The 19,453-nt window shown below is 36.9% G+C and overlaps 1 protein-coding gene across 2 annotated transcripts in view; it reads right to left on the reverse strand.

The window, feature by feature from the left end:
* ARHGAP24 (Rho GTPase activating protein 24) overlaps nucleotides 1–19,453 on the reverse strand; it is a 503,873-nt gene that overhangs the window by 10,507 nt on the left and 473,913 nt on the right. For both annotated transcript variants that reach the window (XM_021702249.1, XM_021702251.1), the window contains 3 exons: nucleotides 10,099–10,231; nucleotides 7,144–7,217; nucleotides 3,564–3,685 (listed from right to left, as the gene is read on the reverse strand). In XM_021702249.1, coding sequence (XP_021557924.1) covers nucleotides 3,564–3,685; nucleotides 7,144–7,217; nucleotides 10,099–10,231 — 329 coding nt within the window. The remainder of the gene's footprint in view (nucleotides 1–3,563; nucleotides 3,686–7,143; nucleotides 7,218–10,098; nucleotides 10,232–19,453) is intronic.

Consider the following 19,453-nt stretch of genomic DNA (forward strand, 5'->3'; position numbering starts at 1 on the left):
TAAAAGCTTTGGGTGAACATATATTTTCTTTATATATGGGTAAATACTTAGCACACTGCTCTGTTTGGTCTTATGGCTAGTAAATGATTAAGTTTATAAGAAGCTACCCAACTTTGCAAAATGGAGCTCGATCCCAGGACCCCGGGATCATGGCCTGAGCCAAAGACAGACGCTTAACGACTGAGCCACCCAGGCGCCCCAGCTATTTGTTTATCTTTGATGAAATGTCTAATTCAGATCTTTCACCCAATTTTTTGTTGGATTCACTGTCCTATTATTTGTATGAGTTATTTATATACCTTTAAAACAAATTCTTTAATTCTTTAATATTTGATTCACAACATATTCCCCATTTCCATGGCTGGCCTTTCTGTTCTCTTAAGGATATCTTTTTTTTTTTTAAAGATTTTATTTATTTATTTGACAGAGAGAGCGAAAGAGCACAAGCAGGGGGAGCAGCAGAGGGAGAGGAAGAAGCAGGCCCCCTTCCGAGCAGGGAGCCTGATGCGGGACTCGATCCCAGGACCCTGGGATCATGACCTGAGCCGAAGGCAGATGCTTAACCATCTGAGCCACCCAGGCGCCCTGTTCTCTTAAGGATATCTTGATGAAGTACAACTTACCAATTTTTTTTATGGTTAGAGATTTTTGTGTCTTAGTAAGTCTAAGATTTTTTTCTCCTATGTTTTCCTCTCTAAGTTTTATGCTTTTAGCTCTTACATTTAGGTCTATGATCCATTTCAACTTAATTTTCTGAGTGATGTGAAGTAAGGATAGAGGATTTTTAAACATGCAATTTTTCAAGTATCATTTGTTGAAATGACTACCCTTTTCCCACTGAACTAACTTGGCACATATGTCACAAACGAATGATGACATGTGTGGGTCTACTTCTGGACTCTCTTTTCTATTACATCGATCTATATGTCTATCTCTATATTGATAGCATACTACCTTGATTATTTGTGGCATTATATTAAGTCTTAAATCAAGTAGTATATTTCAACTTTCTTTTTCCCTTTCAAATTGTTTTGACTATTCTAGATAATTTTAATTTCCATGTAAGTTTTATAAACAGATTGTCAATTTCTACAAATAAAATTTTTTCTGTAATATTTTTGAGAATTATGTTGATACTATAGGTACAATTTAGGAAAATTAACAGCTCATTGATTTTGACTATTCTAATTGATGAACATAGTATATTTGCCCATTTACATAGTTTTTTTTCATAAATGTTTAGTAGTTTTCAGGATATATATCTTGTGCATATTTTCTTAAATTTAACCCTAATTTTTGATATTTGTAAGTGTTGTTCTAAAATTATATTTTTGATTTCAATTTCCAATTGTTTAATGTTAGTGTATAGAAATACAATGAATTTGTATAAATTGACATTGTATCATATGACCTTGATAAGTTAACTTATTAGTTACAGTAGCTTTCCTTGTAGATTTTCTAGAATTTTCTACATAAATTATCATGTTGTCTGTGAATAAACAGAGTTTTACAACTTCCTAATTTGTATGCCTTTAATTCCTTCTTGATACTTTATCATACTGGCTAGGATTTCTAGTACAGTCGAAGTGCCAGAAGTAGGCAATCTTACCTTATGCCCAATCTTAGGGGGGAAAGCATTCCGTCTTTCACCACTAAGTATAATACTATAACTAAATTTTTTATAGATGACCTTTGTTAGGTTAAGTTCCTTTTATTTCTAATTTGCTAACAGCCTTTATCATGAGTGGTGTTAGATTTTGTAAAATAGTTTTTTTTATTCACAGAGAGGATTTTTTTTTAAAAACAATGTTGTCAATATGGTGAATTACATTGATTTTTATTTATTTTTTTAAAAGATTTTATTTATTTATTTGACAGAGAGAGAGAGAGAGCACAAGCAGAGGGAGCAGCAGAGGAAGAGGGAGAAGCAGACTCCCTGCTGAGCAGGGAGCTTGGTGCAGAGCTCGATCCCGGGACCCTGGGATCATGACCTGAGCTGAAGGCAGCCGCTCAACTGACTGAGCCACCCAGGTGCCCCAGAATTACATTGATTTTTAAATGGCTAGCCAAGTTTGCCTTCCTGGGATTAAAACCCACTGGTGTTGGTTTATTATCCTTTTTATATGTTCCTGAAGTCAGGATATTAGGGCCAAAGGCGTTAAAAAATAACAAATAAAATAATAGTAAAGATTAAATATAATGCCTAGGAAATCTATTTGGCTGATAAAACTATAAAGAAATGCAAGGAAGTGATTGATACAAACGTCTGTGTAGTAAAATAGAGTTATAAGTAAGTGGAGGAGTAAGATGGAGCAAGAGGACACAGAGCCAGACTTTTGGGATGCCTCAAAAAGTTATATTTCTTGACCTGGGTGGTGATTTCTAGAGTACTTGTCTTATATAAATTCATTAAGATGTGTATGTGTGTGTGTTATTGGTGGTTTTCATTATCAAATGCCTTCTATTTTATAATAAAAAAAGGTTTTAGAAAACTATAGACTAAAGCACTGGTAAGCTTCTTATAGCTTCACATTTTATATCTTCTAATGTCTGCTAAACTCTTCCAAAATAAATTAAGTTTTCTGGGCCAACTAACTTATTGCCTCAAATCTGAAGTTCACTTGTTATTGCCCTAAATATCTGACAAGGAAATGAAGCTGAGTTGATGCAGGCAAACTCTTAAAAGCTTTCTCTCTGTCTCATAAGACATAGAGGAATAAAAATCGTAGAATTTTCAAGAAAGGAACAGTATCAGGAGTATATTTTGTTCTAAATAAGCTCAGGGTGAAACTAAAATGACTCGTTTTCTTTCTCCTCCCCTCTTCCTTATTAAATTCTTAAATGTTCAATTCGTCCAATTTGTAGAAAACAATGGTACCACTAATGGCCATAGGTAAGAAAGGTATTCAAGCAGTAAGGCCTACTGGAAACAAACAGAAGTAGAAGTTCAGTGTGGAAAATAATTCGAGGTGTTTTATAATCTAGAACACAATTCATGTTTCAGACCACAGTTTAATAAGTAGCATAATCTTACAGAAGACCATATTTTTCTGCTTCTTGAAATTAGTCAAAACCAAAATTAATAAAACTATATTAACTTAAGATAGTTACTTTTTGAATTTTCTGAAAATTCAATGGGGCTCAAAAAGTGAACTGGTTTTTCTAGTTCTTGCATAATACTTTACAGCTGATTTATTCTTGTAAGGCTACTGAGGAATCTTTTAGTAAATTATTTTCTTTAGAAAACTAAAAAAAATGCCTGACTTCCAAAGAGAAGTTTTTTGCACTTGAAGGACTTGGGTCAATAAATGAAGTTACCATGGAGTTACTTATTTCCCTTGTTTCCTCAGAAGAGAATAGGTTCAGACCAAACAAAAGACAGTTGATTGGGATTGCCTGGCTGGCTCAGGCAGCAGAGCATGTGACTCTTGATCTTGGGGTTGTGAGTTTGAGCCCCACATTGGGTATAGAGATTATAAATAAACTTTAGAAAAAACAAAACAAGCAAACAAAAGACAGTTGATTGCTCTCTTGATGAGGATGTAAGATAATCATTTACTTACCCTCCATGATGGTCAAAGGATCTTCCACTTTAGGGCGCAGGATATTAGGGCCAAAGACAGTGGCCAAGTTCTGCACACTCATTTTGTTAACTCCAGAATAGGACTGTACTTCATCCAAGAACCTGTTGGGTATAAGAACATGAACAAAACAATGGTATCAAATTTGTCAGTGGAAGAAAGTGGGTTATTGGGGAATTTATTAACTAGAATATGTTCAAATACAATTATGGATACAAAATTATTTAGAAATTCAAACATCTCTCAGTCAAATGTGGGGAAAATATATTGCAAATGATTAAGGATCAAACTTGAGGGATCATATCAAATATCTCTGGCCTGGCTTAGCTTGGTTTCCTCTGTCAATCACAGAAACAGGTGTATTTGGATGTTAATATGGACATGAGATTCAAGAATATGGATTTTCTTTCAATCCTCAAAGAAAACATTTAATTTATATGTATATTCAATTTGAGAACTATAAATAAGATCATCTGGTACAATCCTTTATTTCAGAAAAGAGGAATCAACCCTCTTTATTGAGTAATTTGTGAGCTTCAAATTTATAGTCTAACAAAAAAGGATATCAAACATGGTTTAAATTAAAACCTTAGTTCTACCAATATGAAAAATTAATATAAGCACAAAATTTTCAACTTATTAGGTGCTAAAGAATAAGAAGCGTGCAATAGACTTTTCCCCAAATGATTTTAGTAGGAGGGATTGTTTTTGTAGTCTTTCAGCCATTTTTCATTCCCCAGCCCCTCTTCATTTCTATATTTCATGGTTTACTAATTGTACTGATGAGACAAAGTGGAAGTGATGAAAAAATAAAAAAGAACTTATTACTTTTTCACTTGGTTTTATTTACTTATTTTTTATTTCAAATTTTTATTTAAATTCTAGTTAGTTAACATACAGTAGGATTTAATGATTCATCACTCACATATAACACCCAGTGCTCATCACAATAAGTGCCCTCCTTAATATCCATCACTCATTTAGCCCATCCCCCACCCACCTCCCCTCCATCAAACCTCAGTTTGTTCTCTATAGTTAAGAGTCTCTTATGGTTTGCTTCCCTCTCTCTCTTTTTTTCCCTCTCCTTCCCCTATGTTCATCTGTTGGTTTCTTTAATTCCACATATGAGTGAAAACATATGGTATTTGTCTTTCTCTGATTGACTTATTTCACTTAGCATAGAGGAATGGATAAAGAAGATATATATACCATATAGATATATATACACAACAGACTATTACTCAGCCATCAAAAAGAATGAAATCTTGTCATTTGCAACAACATGGATGAAGCTAGAGTGTATTATGCTAAGCAAAATAAGAGAACTTATTATTATTTAAAATAATATATTTTATGTGTCAGTCATTGCACTAACTTACTAAATTCTCAAAGCAACTCTGTGAAGTAAATACTATGACTATCTTCATTTTACAGATGAGACACATGAGGCACCAGAGTGGTTAAGAATATTCTCCAAGGACACAAAAGTAACAGGTGGCAGAGCCGAGATTTGAACCCAGATCATCTGACTCCTGAGTCTGTGCTCTTGACTACTCCCCTATGACTCTGAAGAAAGGCACCTGTTCCACATATTCATTACTGTTAGACGGGCTAAGCTACAGTAAAACTGAAGGGCAAAAACTCATACCAGTGTAATTTTTTATTTGAAATAGCTGAAACCAAAAGTCTGCTTAAGTGTTTCAAGAGAAGTGAAGTTCTCCTACTGTGGAGATAAAGATGGGTAATACGGAACAAGGAAAAGTCTTTTCCCTTTTACTTAAAGAGGATGTCTTTTCTCATTTACCACAACAGCTTGAATTAGTTCAAAATCTTGGGTTGGAACCCTGATGTGTTAATGAATCTATGTTATCAGTGATACTATTTCTTTCTTTTTTAAAATATGAAACCTGGGGTGCCTGGGTGGCTCAGTTGGTTGGGCAGCTGCCTTTGGCTCAGGTCTTGATCTCGGGGTCCTGGGATCAAGCCCCATGTTGGGCTCCCTGCTCAGTGGGGAGTCTGCTTCTGTCTCTCCCTCTGCCCCTCTCCCCACTGGGTTTCTCTCTCTCTCAAATAAATAAATAAAATCTTTAAAAAAACAAATTATGAAACCTAAACTCATATTTGCTTCCTACCATTTCCAGAAAAAGCTACAGTAGGAGATTCTGGAATTCCTACTCAGTTACAGTTGACAGTGAGGTCCACAGTGTCTGGCATTAGTCTTTTTTTTTTTTTTAAGATTTTATTTATTTATTCATAAGAGACAGAGAGAGAGAGAGAGGCAGAGGGAGAAGCAGGCTCCCTGCTGAACAGGGAGCCCGATGCGGGACTCGATCCCAGGACCCTGGGATCATGGCCTGAGCCGAAGGCAGATGCTTAACCATCTGAGCCACCCAGGCGCCCTGTCTGGCATTAGTCTTAAATTGCATTTTAGTTCCCAGTCTGCTGAACATTTATCTAATCATGACACAAAAAGTATATGCAAATGTTAATACTGCATTGAATTAAAAATTTGAATTATTTAAAAACAAACTGAAAGGCTTTGATTTAAGATACCTTATAATGACTTGTATTGCCAATCATCATCTCTTTATTTAAATTTAATGTTTCAATTTTACATATTTGGTGTCTTTATTTTTTTTGTTTTTATTTAAATTCCAGTTAGTTAACATACAGTGTAATATTAGTTTCAGGTGTGCAATTTAGTGATTCAGCACTTCCATATAACACCCGGAACTCACCTCAACAAGTGCCTTCCTTAATCCCCATTACCTATGTCACCCATCCCCTACCTGCCGCCCCTTTGGTAATCATCAGTTTGTTCTCTATAGTTAAGAGTCTATTTCTTGGTTTGCCTCTCTCTTCCCGCCCCCACCCCCATGATTGTTTGTTTTGTTTCTTAAATTCCACATATGAGTGAAATCATATGGTTTCTTAAACAGGGGCACAGTCATGGCACACACCATCCCAGACCATAGGTAAATATGGTCATGAGTGAGAGCTTTACCAGGCACAATTATCGTCCTAACAGAATTCAATAAAAATGTCTTTTCAATGAGTCTTGAAGTAAGAGGGAAATAGAAAGAAAATAATATTTATTCAATCAAAAAATATAATTTAAATGTTAAAACAACTGTGTGAAATGTGTGTTTTCAATACTCTTACCTAGTAGGACACTTAGAGAGAATAAGAAAATTGCATACAGACACATACGAAGTCAGTGATAGAAACTGGCCCTCCCCCCACTGGTCTTTCTCATGCTGAGATAAATGCTCCTCTAAACGAAGATACATGGCACATATACAAAGAGCTTTGATGGAAGTTTGAGGCAACAGATCCTTCTTATTAGACCTAAGAGAGACTCAGAAACAGCAAATGGCAAAAATCGAGCAATTTCAGTGCTCAAAGAAACCTTTGAGATCATCTTGTCAAACCTCTTAATTTTATAGAGATCAACACTAGAGCTCAGAACAGTTCAGTGATTTTATTCATGGTCAAAAGTAACTTAGTATTAGGTTATATATTGTCTTGTTCTGTTTAGTTTTGTCTTTAGGACAATTCTTACCTGCAAATATACTTCAGGAGGTTGTAATTGACCACTGGCAAACTCTTCACCTGCTTTGCTAATTCCTTAACACCCTGAGTAAAAAGAAATAGAGAATGAATGTTATCTAAGCGTTGGCCTTGGAATTAAAGCAAATAAAAAATGGTATACGGTTTTTTTCAGTAGTTTCACATATCATCAGTGAAGAATCCTGTCCTGAAAACTTGCCACTATTAGAGAGCATTTCACAAATATTTTCAAAGATGTGAAAAAAGTATTTCAAATATTTCCATAAGTATAATTTGTGGAGAAACAGATGTTAAGTGAAGCCTTTTTAACATTTTCAATACTTGCTCACAGTTGACTAAAAAGGGAAGATAGCCTCATTTATAATAAGGTTATTTGGGGAAAAAAGTAGCCTTAATGTAGTGAGGATCTTTCCCATTTCTGGCATGCCCAAAACAGAGACAAATACATGTCTACTGGCAAATAAGTCTCTCAAGATGGGCCATGTCTAGGATACACTGTTTGGGGTGGGATGGAGAACGAAAAGCCTGCTCTTCCAGGACATTTCGCAAATGGATTAATTGCTTGGGTTCTTCTCATTGTAGGACTTCTAAAATGTAAATGGTCCCAGAAAAGCTAATGGATAATGTAATCTAATTTGTTCTTCTTCCTGAAAAAGGCCAGATGGTAAACATCGCAAGCATTCTGGGACATATGGTCTCTGTCTCAACTACTCAACTCTCCTGTTGTGGTACAAAAGCAACCACAGACAATATTACATAACAAAGTAAAATTTCATTTATAAAAATAGGCAGCAATTTCAACAAGAGTGCCAAGAAAATCCAGTGGAGGAAACAAGAGTCTTTCCAACAAATGGTTCTGAGACAACTGGATATCCACATGCCACAGGATGCAGTTGGATCTTTCCTCGTATCATAAGCCAAAATTAACTCAAAATGGATCACAGACCTAAATGTAAGAGTTAATGTTACAAAAGTCTTACAAGAAAATATAGGAATAAATCCTGGTGAGCTTGGTTAAAGACTTGTTAGATAGGACATTAAAAGCACAAGTGACAAAAGAAAAATAGATAAATTGGACTTCGTTGCAATTAAAAACTTTCGTGCTTGAAAGGACACTATCAAAAAACTGAAGAGACTTGGGGCACCTGGCTGGCTCGGTCATTTGAGTGTCCAACTCTTGATTTTGGCTCAGGTCATGATCTCAGGGTCATGGGAGTCTGGCATCGGGTTCTGTGCTCAGCAGGGAGTCTGCTTGAAATTCCCTCTCTCTGCCCCCCCTTCTAAAATAAATAAATAAATCTTTAAAAACACCTGAAGAGACAACCTATAGAATGGGAGAAATATTTGCAAATCAAATCATATATCTGATAAGAGGTTTATAATCTAAACTACAAAGAACTCTCACAACATGATAATAAGACAAACAACCCAATTAAAAATGGGAAAATGATTTGAAGAGATGTTTTTCCAAAGAAAATATGTGAAGAGCCAATAAGTACATGGAAAAGTGTTTAACATCATTAACCATCAGAGAAATGCAACTCAAGCTCAGTGAGATCTCACTTTACTTACATTAGGATGGCTATGGTAAAAAAGAGAGATAACAAGTGTTGGCAAAAATGTGGAGACGTTGGAATCTGCACACACTGTTGGTGGGAATTTAAAATGATGGAGCCTCTTTAAGAAACACAGAGTTACATATGGCCCAGCAATTCTGCCTTCTAGGTATATACCCAGGAGAAATGCAGACATATATCCATGCAAAACTTTGCACGTGAATATTCACAGCAGCATTATTAATAATAGTCAAACAACAGAAACAACACACATGTGCTACAACTGATGAATGGATAAATACATAAATACATAAATACATAAATACATACATAAATGGCATGAAATACTAAATGTATGTGGTATAGTGTGGATGAACCTTGGAAACAGTGAAAGAAGCCAGTCACAGAAGACAATGTACTGAATGATGCCATTTATATGAAATAGCCAAAATACACAAGTCTATAGATACAGAAAGAGATTAGTAGTTGCCAAGAGCTAGGGAAGGTGGGGCCTGGGGAAGAGATATGGCGTTTGTTATAGGATGATGGAAATGTGCTAAATATTCTAAAATTAGATTTTGGTAGTGGTTGCACAACTCTTGAGAATACAGTTGACCCTGAGTAATGTGGGGGTGAAGGGCACCAATCCCCCCAACTCGAAAATCCATGAATAACTTTTGACTCCCCCAAAACTCAATTACTAATAGCCTGTTGTTGACTGGAACCCTTACTGATAACATAAACAGTTGATTAACAAATATTTTGTATGTTTTATGCATTATATGCTGTATTTTTTACAATAAAGTAAGCTAGAGAAAAGAAAAGATTAAGAAAATCATAAGGAAGAGAAAATACATTTATAGAACTGCACTGCAAAAAATCCATGTATAGGAGGACCCATTCAAACCCCTGTTGTTTGAGGGTCAACTGTATACTAAAATGCACTGATTGTACACTTTAAATAGGTGATTATATGGTATATGAATTATATCTCAATAAAGCTGTTTTAAAAAAATGGTACCTAAGATTTGGTAGAAGGCATTGTTTAGGTAATTTAGAGGGGCACACAATGAAAAAGAGAATATGAAATAAGGCATCCACTTTGTTCACGGACTGTTTGGCCTGATGTAGCACACAGTTAACTATTTAGAGGAGCAAACTGGGCAAGGAGGGTTCATTTCATTTATTAACCTGCAGTTTCTTTTTGATAAGAGAGGGGATTAAAAAATGGGACCTGAGTTGTGTGTGTAATATCAAAGTGTGTGCAATATCAATAAATACATTAGTGGAAAATAATCCAAGGATGGGACAAAAGGAAATTTACAAATTAAAAAGAACATTGACAAGAAAGCCAAATGAAGGTTTTTTAAGAAAGAAATGCATCAACTTACAGCTTCTTCTTCCTTGCTGAGCAGTTTGGCACAGGACAAAAAATCTTCATACTTTGCATAAGGAATGACTGGTTCTGGAAGTTCTCGGAGATAGAGTTTAAGAAGTGACGCCACTGTGTGTACGTCCGTGTTGCTGTGGAGATAGAAGTGTGAAGATATTCTTTGGAGTAAACTTTATGCTATCCAATTTAGTTTTTCATCAAATACACATTGAAGAGTCAGAATTCTATACGAGTTGGCAATTCAATCAGTAAGTTCAGCTTTCAAGAAGCACACACTTTCATAAGGCCTATGAAATGCTACCACAGGTGGAGAGGAGAGGGATCTGGAAGGACTCTGGAAGCTTCAGTGTGGTCTGAATATATTCAGAAGGGCAAGGACTTTTCTTTTGTGTGTACTCGATGTTAAGCAAAAGTGTTAACTTTGGAAAGCAATGCCAATATACCAGACTTTAAATGAGATATAATACAATTTACAAAAAATACCAAATCCATCTATGCATGCATGTATTCAGTGTCACAATTAATCAGTTCTGAATCCTGGCTTCATTTCTTACTCTTTAGAAGACATTGGTGACTGGTTATAGATATCAGAAACTTAGTATGACATGTTATGAATTTTTTAAGCAGAACTTATTTTGAAATGATTGGTTCTCAGCATGATCTCTTGTCTAATATTCCAAGACAGTTGGGAATCCTTAGGGTCTTCTAGAAAGAGAAGGAATGTACTACAAAACAAAACAATGAAAACACAACCTGTCCTTTGTATAATGTGCAAAATTTATTCCCTATTGACCACCAGAGTGACAGGATAATTTTTTAAAATACTAATTTACATTTTGTGCTCTCTATCTCCATGTTAATCCTATGAAGATGGCAGACAGTAAAGACTACAAGAGGTGAATTTTGTTTGTTTGTTTATTTAATTTTGAGTGAGGGGAATAGAAATGTGGCAAGGAGGAATTGGTGGGCAGGGAGTGAAAGGCCAATTGACCTTGAGAAGTTGAAGAGCAGCAGTGAACAAGGTCAGGGATTCTGTAGGTATTGAGAATGAACATCCCACTCCCAGACGGTGTTGCAGGAAGTGACATGTCCCCAGAGGGCTATACCTTGAGAGCTACCATACAGTTGAACTTCCTGCCTCAGTGAATATTCTCTTGCCTCAAGGGTGACATGGAAGCACAGTTGCCATCACAAAACTACAGGGGCTGGGACAATGGGCATCTCAGTTCTCAATTTTGGATTTCATCAGCTATTTCCCACATGCCTACTACTGTATTGAACTACAGAAACACACAGTGGCTAGGACCCCAAATGGTTAAAAAAAGATTATTTCAGCCTGCTCGAAATTTATAATCTAGTAGGGACAGGGCATATTAAGTAGATAATAACACAAGCATATAATTGCAAAGTGTGGTGAGTGGTAATAAGGAAAAGTGTTGGATGATATCTAATAACAACAGAGGACTAATTAGGGGTTGGAGGGCTTCTCTGAGGAAATGATTCATAGGTCAAGTTCTGAAGGGTTGTAATAATTAACCAAGTGAGAGCAGAAGCACAGAAGAATGCATTCCCGATTAAAGCAAGGCAGGTAAACAGAGCCCAAAGTGGGAGGGAACATCCTGTCCTTGAGGAGGTAACAAAAAGCTAAGGGAGAGCCAAGTTCAGAGTGGGACTGGATGAGTTTTGCGTGTAGGCAGCATTCTCTTAGAGCCGGGGACTCCACCTTCCCCCATATCAGACAGGGTGAAGGTTGAGCTGCTTCATTTCAGTGTTGAAGTCAGTCAAAGCAGGTGTTTTGTCAACCATTCTGCAGATGTTAAAATGATGGAGGTAATCCGATAGGGCCTGTCTTAAATTAATTTTGTTCTTTCATGATTAAATAAATATATTTTTTTCCCCTTAAAATTCCGAACTGATAGGCAATATAGAAGTCAACTCAAAGGCTAGTAAAGAAAATAAAAGTCACATCTCTGGGACAACTTGAAAACTGTGCCTAAGCTCATTAATTCCATAAATTACTTTCTACAAAATTTTTTAAACAGATAGTCCTAACATAGTGTCAATGGTAAGACTAGTTTTTTTGTGTGTTTTTTTTTTTTTTTTAAACACTCTATTTTATGCATATCAAAGCCCTTCTGTGTTTCTCTGGCTATGTAGTGAAGAACCTGGCCCTTGAAGGTACAATCATCAGCACTAACAAAACCACAACCTGGGACAGGATAGGCAGTGCAATCAAATATTACAATAAATGATTTCCATCTTTTGATTCTGCTCTAATCCAACCCAACCCATGACTAGGTTGGTTGTGTCGCCGTCAAAGACAATGACCATTGTGTTAAAGTTACAGGAAGGTACAGAGAAAAATATAAAAATAAAAGAAAAAATAAGTATAATTTCAATACATGGAGTATGTTATCTATAATTTGTCTGACTATATAAATAGAATATATAAAAATCTTTGTGAAGGAAATGTAATAAATGAGGCAATAATGATAAATAAGAAATATACATTTAATGAAAAATTCTGTTCTCGTGTTTCAATGACTGACTATTCATTACATTGACTGTCCCCGGCACACTGGTTTTTTAAAATTTTTTATTTATTTATTTTATTTTATTATGTTATGTTAATCACATACATTACATTATTAGTTTTTTTATGTTATGTTAATCACCATACATGACATCATTAGTGTTTTTTTGTTGTTTTTTGTTTTTTTTTAAAGATTTTATTTATTTATTTGACAGAGACAGACACAGTGAGAGAGGGAACACAAGCAGGGGGAGTGGGAGAGGGAGAAGCAGGCTTCCTGCAGAGCAGAGAGCCCGATGAGGGGCTCGATCCCAGGACCCTGGGATCATGACCTGAGCCGAAGGCAGACGCTTAACGACTGAGCCACCCAGGCGCCCCGACATCATTAGTTTTTGATGTAGTGTCCCATGATTCATTGTTTGCGTATAACACCCAGTGCTCCATGCAGTACGTGCCCTCTTTAATGGCACACTGTTTTTAAGGTAACTTGCTTGCTACTGTATTATTTGGCTTCTAATGAAGTTGAGCTAGAGTACTGAGGACATGTGAACACTAGATGGCACCATTGTAAAGTTAGAGTAGTGAGAGGGCACGAACATTGCGAAGGATGAAAGGCTGCAGAATCATTCTTCATCCACCAGCAATTTTCTTAGCACCAGAGCTGCAGTAATGTTCCAAGAATAGAAATATTTGAGCTATGAATCAAGGTAAGAGACGTGGTCGGGATGATGATTTTATTCCTTCCCTAAAGTGATGTGTTACATTAGCTTTCTAGCATTATAGTACACACCCACACATGGTTAGTTATATAGAAATGATGAAGAAAAAATGACCAAATACTTTTCCATTTTTTCTCAATTAACAAAGCTTATTAAATTTTTACTTAAGGGCTAAAACTTAAAAGTATATTACCTTCTTTTTTGGGGCTTTATTAAACTTAGGTTATTCTATGGAAATAGAAACACCTACATTTTTCTGGCGTTCTCATTTTTGGCTTTGTCCTTTCCCATTGAATGGAAGAAAACAATTGCTTCTGGGAAGACTCCAGCACGTATGCTGGTTCTGATTCACCTCAAGGGGCTCACAGTCCATCTGCCCTTCTTGCCAGAAAGCCACCTACTGCAGCGGGAAGTCTGGTGCTTGTCTGAAAAATCTCTGCATGTCCGCTGTACAAAATGGCAGCCATCTGCATCTCACTGTCCAGCCTATCTCTTACTGAAAACCCACGATTCTGACTAATTAATATTTGCTTACTGTGGACATCCAAATAAGTAAATACTAATATTGTGTGGTAATTGCCCAATGTACCTAGGGGAACGGGTCATCTTTGTCCCAGAGAAATGTATCTCAGTCTTTATCAAAGAAAGAAAAATGATGGGGCGCCTGGGTGGCTCAGTCGGTTGAGTGTCCGACTCTAAATGTCAGCTCAGGTCTTGATCTCGGGGTCATGAGTTCAAGCCCTGTATTGAGCCTATTTTTTTTTTTTTAAAAAAGTGAAGTGACTGCACTTCATATTGTACACTGGCGTAAGTCAGTGTACAATAGAGAATTAAGATACCTAAGAATTCTATTAAGAATTAAGATACCTAACCTGGTTAATAATAATTAATAACAATAATAACAATAAGAGCTGCAGCAGCAACACCCCCTATACATACCTCACTCTACATCAGGCCTGTGAGCAGGTCCTGTTACTGACCCTATTTTGGGTACTTGAACAAGAAACCACCCTGGTATGAAATTCTTTCTGGCTAATCACTAAGTTATGAGAGGTTTTAAAGTCTTCTGGTAGAAATTCAAGACTACTTGCTAATGCAAAATCATTATACAAATCTCAGGTCTCTTTCACTCACCTGGTAGTAGAATCTGTTTTCAGAAATTAAGATGAATAATCATGCACATCCCATCCAGTGATGGCAAAGAGGCAGAGACAGGCCCCCAGGATCCTGAGTAAAGGAGCCCTCAGAGCAGGAGATGCTCTGAAGCATGTGTCCTTTAATTGATCAACATATGGGTTTTGTTTTCCTCTTATATTGTACTTGGACTCTACTTCTGAGTCCTGCTTCCTCACGTATAGTCTTTGTACCACGCTTAAAGGGAGGATTTCATGAGACTTTCACTAACTGACCTAATTTTATATTCTCATGCGTGTGCCTTTGGTCATTCTGGAATCCTTACCAATAGTACCAATAGTAGTTCCCAAATGCTTATGGTGGGCATGGCTTCATGCCACATGCTGGGTGAAACAGAAATGAACAACATAGATCTTTTTGTCCCCCTTGGGCTTATATCTCTAACTAATCACCAACAATACTTTTCCATACCATGCCCCTACTTCTTAACCCTTCCCGTAAAATCTAGCTGCTAAGTCGCTGTCAGGTGTGAGATCTTAAGAATGTTCTTTACAGTTCCTGGAAATCGCCTGCCCTATTTATAATCCATGTACCGTATAGGCCTCTCACTAATCTGAACAGGGATAAAGAAGTCTGACAACAATCCTTCCTTGTTCATCCACTATTCCCACCCCTTCCTTCCCTGATAAATAGACTCTCATCTATGGATCAGTTCAAATGCCACAGTAATTACAAGTATAAGACTACACAGGCAAAACCTTGAAACTTTTAAGCCTCAAAATTAGAAATGGGAATTTTTCACCCTGGATGCTATGCACAGAGCACAATATAATCTTTTGATTTCACTGAATAGAATGAATTTCCAATGCACCCACATTGGAAATTATTAAAGATAACGTGAACTTATTTGCAACACACACAACAATGAGATGACCCAAAATTCGCTTGGAATTAAAAAATAATGTCAGGTCCATCAAACTCCAGGGAGAACATATAGGAGACTGAAGCCCTTCAGCCACATGATTATGATGAAGACTGCCGTCAAATTGTCTTAAACAACATGTTGTTCTTTCCACCAGATTCACCAAGGCATAGAAGAACATATCTGAAGGTAGTAAGCAGTTCCAAACGAAACTAAATGTTTACAAGAAAAGCCTGGTTCTTGGGGCGCCTGGGTGGCTCAGATGGTTAAGCATCTGCCTTCAGCTCAGGTCATGATCCCAGGGTCCTGGGATCGAGCCCCACATCGGGCTCCTGGCTCAGCGAGGAGCCTGCTTCTCCCTCTGCCTCTGCCTCTCTCCCTGCTCATGCTTTCTCTCTCTCTCTCTCTGTATCTCTGTGTCTCAAATGAACAAATAAAATCTTAAAAAAAAAAAAAAAAGAAAAGCCTGGTTCTGTTCAAACTTACTTATTTTTTTTACATATCTGTCAAAACCACTACACATTTCAGCAGTGCAACTTGAATCTGGTTCTGTCATGGCTCAGTGTTGTTATGTGTCACCACTGAATTATATACAACAACAACAAGACACTTTTACCTGTCTGGACTACACTGAATCAGTGCTCGTGCCAAACAAGCCTTCCAGTTTAAAAGCAATGATGACAGAGAGCTGCACGATGATCTCCGCTATGGACTGAGTTGTGCGTCCTCCCTCATTCATCTGTTGAAGCCCTAACCTCTGGTGTGATAGTATTTGGAGACGGAACCTTTGGGAGATAATTGGGGTTAGAAGAGGTCATGAGGATAGGACCCTGGTTTGATGAGACTGATGCTCTTATAAGAAAATACACCAGGGCGCCTGGGTGGCTCAGTCGGTTAGGCGACTGCCTTCGGCTCAGGTCATGATCCTGGAGTCCCGCATCGGGCTCTCTGCTCGGTGGGGGGTCTGCTTCTCCCTCTGACCCTCCCCCCTCTCATGTGCTCTCTCTCTCTCTCTCTCATTCTCTCTGTCTCGAATAAATAAATAAAAATCTTTAAAAAAAAAAAGAAAGAAAATACACCAGAGAGCTTGTTCCCCAAGCCCTTGCTCCCTTACACATGCAAGGAGAAAAGACCACGTGAGCCCAGGGGGAGAAGAAGCTGTCTACAAGCCAAAACGAGAGCCCTTATCACAACCTGACTGAGATGGCACCTGGATCTCAGACTTCCAGCCTCCAGAGCCATGAGAAAATAAATTTCTGTTGGTTAAGTCACCCAGTCTGTGGCATTTTGTCATGGCAGCCTGAGGTGGCTAATATAACTCCCAAATCCACATCTCACGAGCTTACCTATAAAACCATTAATAGTACTGGTAAGGTACTAGGTAATGAAAGGTTAGCAGAAAGTTAGAAACGCACTTTCAGATAATGTGGATTTATGGAAATATTGTCAGATAGATCAATATGATAGAGAAAAAAGTGATCAACCTTAGTTGCACACTAGAGTCATACAGAAAGTTTTTCAAAATACCGGTGATTGGGTCCTATATATTCTGTTAGAACCGGTAGGGGCAGTGAGACTTTTAAAAAGCTCCTCAAATGATTCTCGTGTGCTGCCATGGTTGAGAAACATCAATATGGAACGCGTATTTGAGGTAGAAAACTTCCAAGGACAGGAGGCAATTCCGATGTAGAATGGTCACAAGTTCACAAATTTAAATCTGGCCACTCTATCACCCATGGGAAGCTACTAGTTACGCACTCGTCTGTCCAGTGTTCCCTGATAGAAGACAGGCAGGAGAAACATTGGTCGAGAGACACTGTTACGCTTAAATAAAATTGTCACATTGACCCTTCCTTTCCTACTTCTAGAATTACTTATATGTGTAGATGTATGTGGGCCTAAAGACTCTTCCCTTACAATGCTAGCTAAACACATAAAAAGAATACTTGATAGTTTTAAATACAACAAGCATACCATACACATCAGCACATGCATGCATCTGTATCTTATACACAAACTGAGAGATAAAATACTCTGTTGTATAGTTGTAGGAAGAGATTCTTTAGAGCAATATGGGTTTGGTGAGTCCAAATAATAGAACCCTCAAATAGAAAGTAGCTACATCCCCAAACTGAAAAAAAAAATCATGGATATTTGTCCATTTGTTATTTTTGATGAATACTTCCCATAGATGTCTCTCATTTCATTGTTGTTGTTGTTGTTGTTGTTGTTGTTATTTGCCACCTCACTCTCCTCCTCCTACTTGGCCATCATTCCTTACCAGCCAGCTCCCCAGTTTTTCTTCCTCTGCTGGCCTCTGGAATCTATGCACACTCTGTGAGCTCAACTATCACTTTTCTGTAATAACTACAAAGTACACCTCTTCACACCAGACCTTTCCATCGAATTCGTAGATGTTCCATACATACTTTGAACTCCATGTAAACAAAGCTGTATAACAACAACAAAAAACCTTGCGACCATCTTAGCCATTTTCTCAACCATGGATGGCATCATTCACACAACTAAACAAGAAAACTAGAAGTCAGCCTAAATTTTGCTTTTCCTGAGACCCTAAATCTAACAGTGGTTAGTGATTCTCAGACTGAGCTGCACATTAGAATCCCCTGGAAAGTTTTAAAAAACACTCATGACTGGATCCTATATATTCTGATGTACCTTATGAATCAATTCCCTCTTCAGCAAGCTCAGTGACACTGCTCAAGTTCAAGTTCATATCACTCATCTCCAATAATGTAACATAATGCTGGCTGGTTTTTCTGTTGCAAGCCTGTCTTCCTATGCCCAGTCCCCTGAACATACACATATAGGTGGTAATCATTAGTAACAAATAAATATAAATGACAAGTAAAATGCCTTGCTGTATAGCTTTTGAATACTATGTTTGAATGCAAAGGGCAAATGTATAAGCATATATAGATAAATATACATCACAAAGAAACATATGTATTTACTTTATAGTCATTAGAGTTGTCATCATTTATTTAGTTTGAGCTACAGAGCACTGATTCACTTTATAAATAGCTAATATGTCTAAGTAAATTAAATTCTTATATTAAAGAATAAAAATCAAATCTGACTTTTTCCATTATAGTACCAAGATGCTTTCACTGGAGAGGAAAGGCTAGTGGGATTGAGGCATTTATAAGGCTTGATGTAGAATATTCACAAAAGTTTCCTTAAAGCAGTATTATATCAGTACAACTATTTTAACAGGCTATCATGTACATACATATGTATTCACTTCCAACAACAACAAAAAACTAAAACCTTAAGTAGATAAGTTCTGGAGGTCCAATGCACAGCATGCTGAATATAGTTAACAATGCTATTTTATAAAACTCCAAGTTGCTAAGAGCCTAGATCTTAAAGTTCTCGGCACAAAAAAATAAATTATAATTATGTGACCTGATGGGGTGTTAGTTAACATGATGGTGGTAATCATTTTGCAATACGTAAATGTATCAGACCACCACATTGTATACCTTAAACTTATACAATGGTGTATGTCAATTATATCTCCATAAAAATGAATAATTTAAAAAGAACATAAGTGTTGTTGGTTAGTAAATTAATCAACATGGCTATTAAAATGAGTTAGTATGTCCCTCCAACTCTGGTGATTTGGGACCTAAGTATCAATGTTACATGCAAATTATTTACCTTAGAAGCAATATTCAAATGTATATGATACAGTCTTATACTATAAATGACATTAATATTGTCCAAACTCTTAAGAGTCAAGTCATAAAAAAATTTTTCCTATAGAAATTAAAGCTGAACTCAATGAAGCCGCAAAGATTTTCTTATTAAACTGAGATCCTACTCATATCAACGATGCATATAATTGCTTAGAAAAAGGATTGACCTAAGGAATTATTTGAAAGTCACCAATGATAAAGAGATTAGGGATTAGTGATAGCCTGTTTACAAACCACAGAGATTCTATTTTAGGTGTGTGGGTATCTCTACATCCTACATATACACACCACGTATACACACATGCACACACATACTGCATACA

The sequence above is a fragment of the Neomonachus schauinslandi genome, chromosome 2 (genome assembly GCF_002201575.2).
Source record: "Neomonachus schauinslandi chromosome 2, ASM220157v2, whole genome shotgun sequence".
Lineage (NCBI taxonomy): Eukaryota > Metazoa > Chordata > Mammalia > Carnivora > Phocidae > Neomonachus > Neomonachus schauinslandi.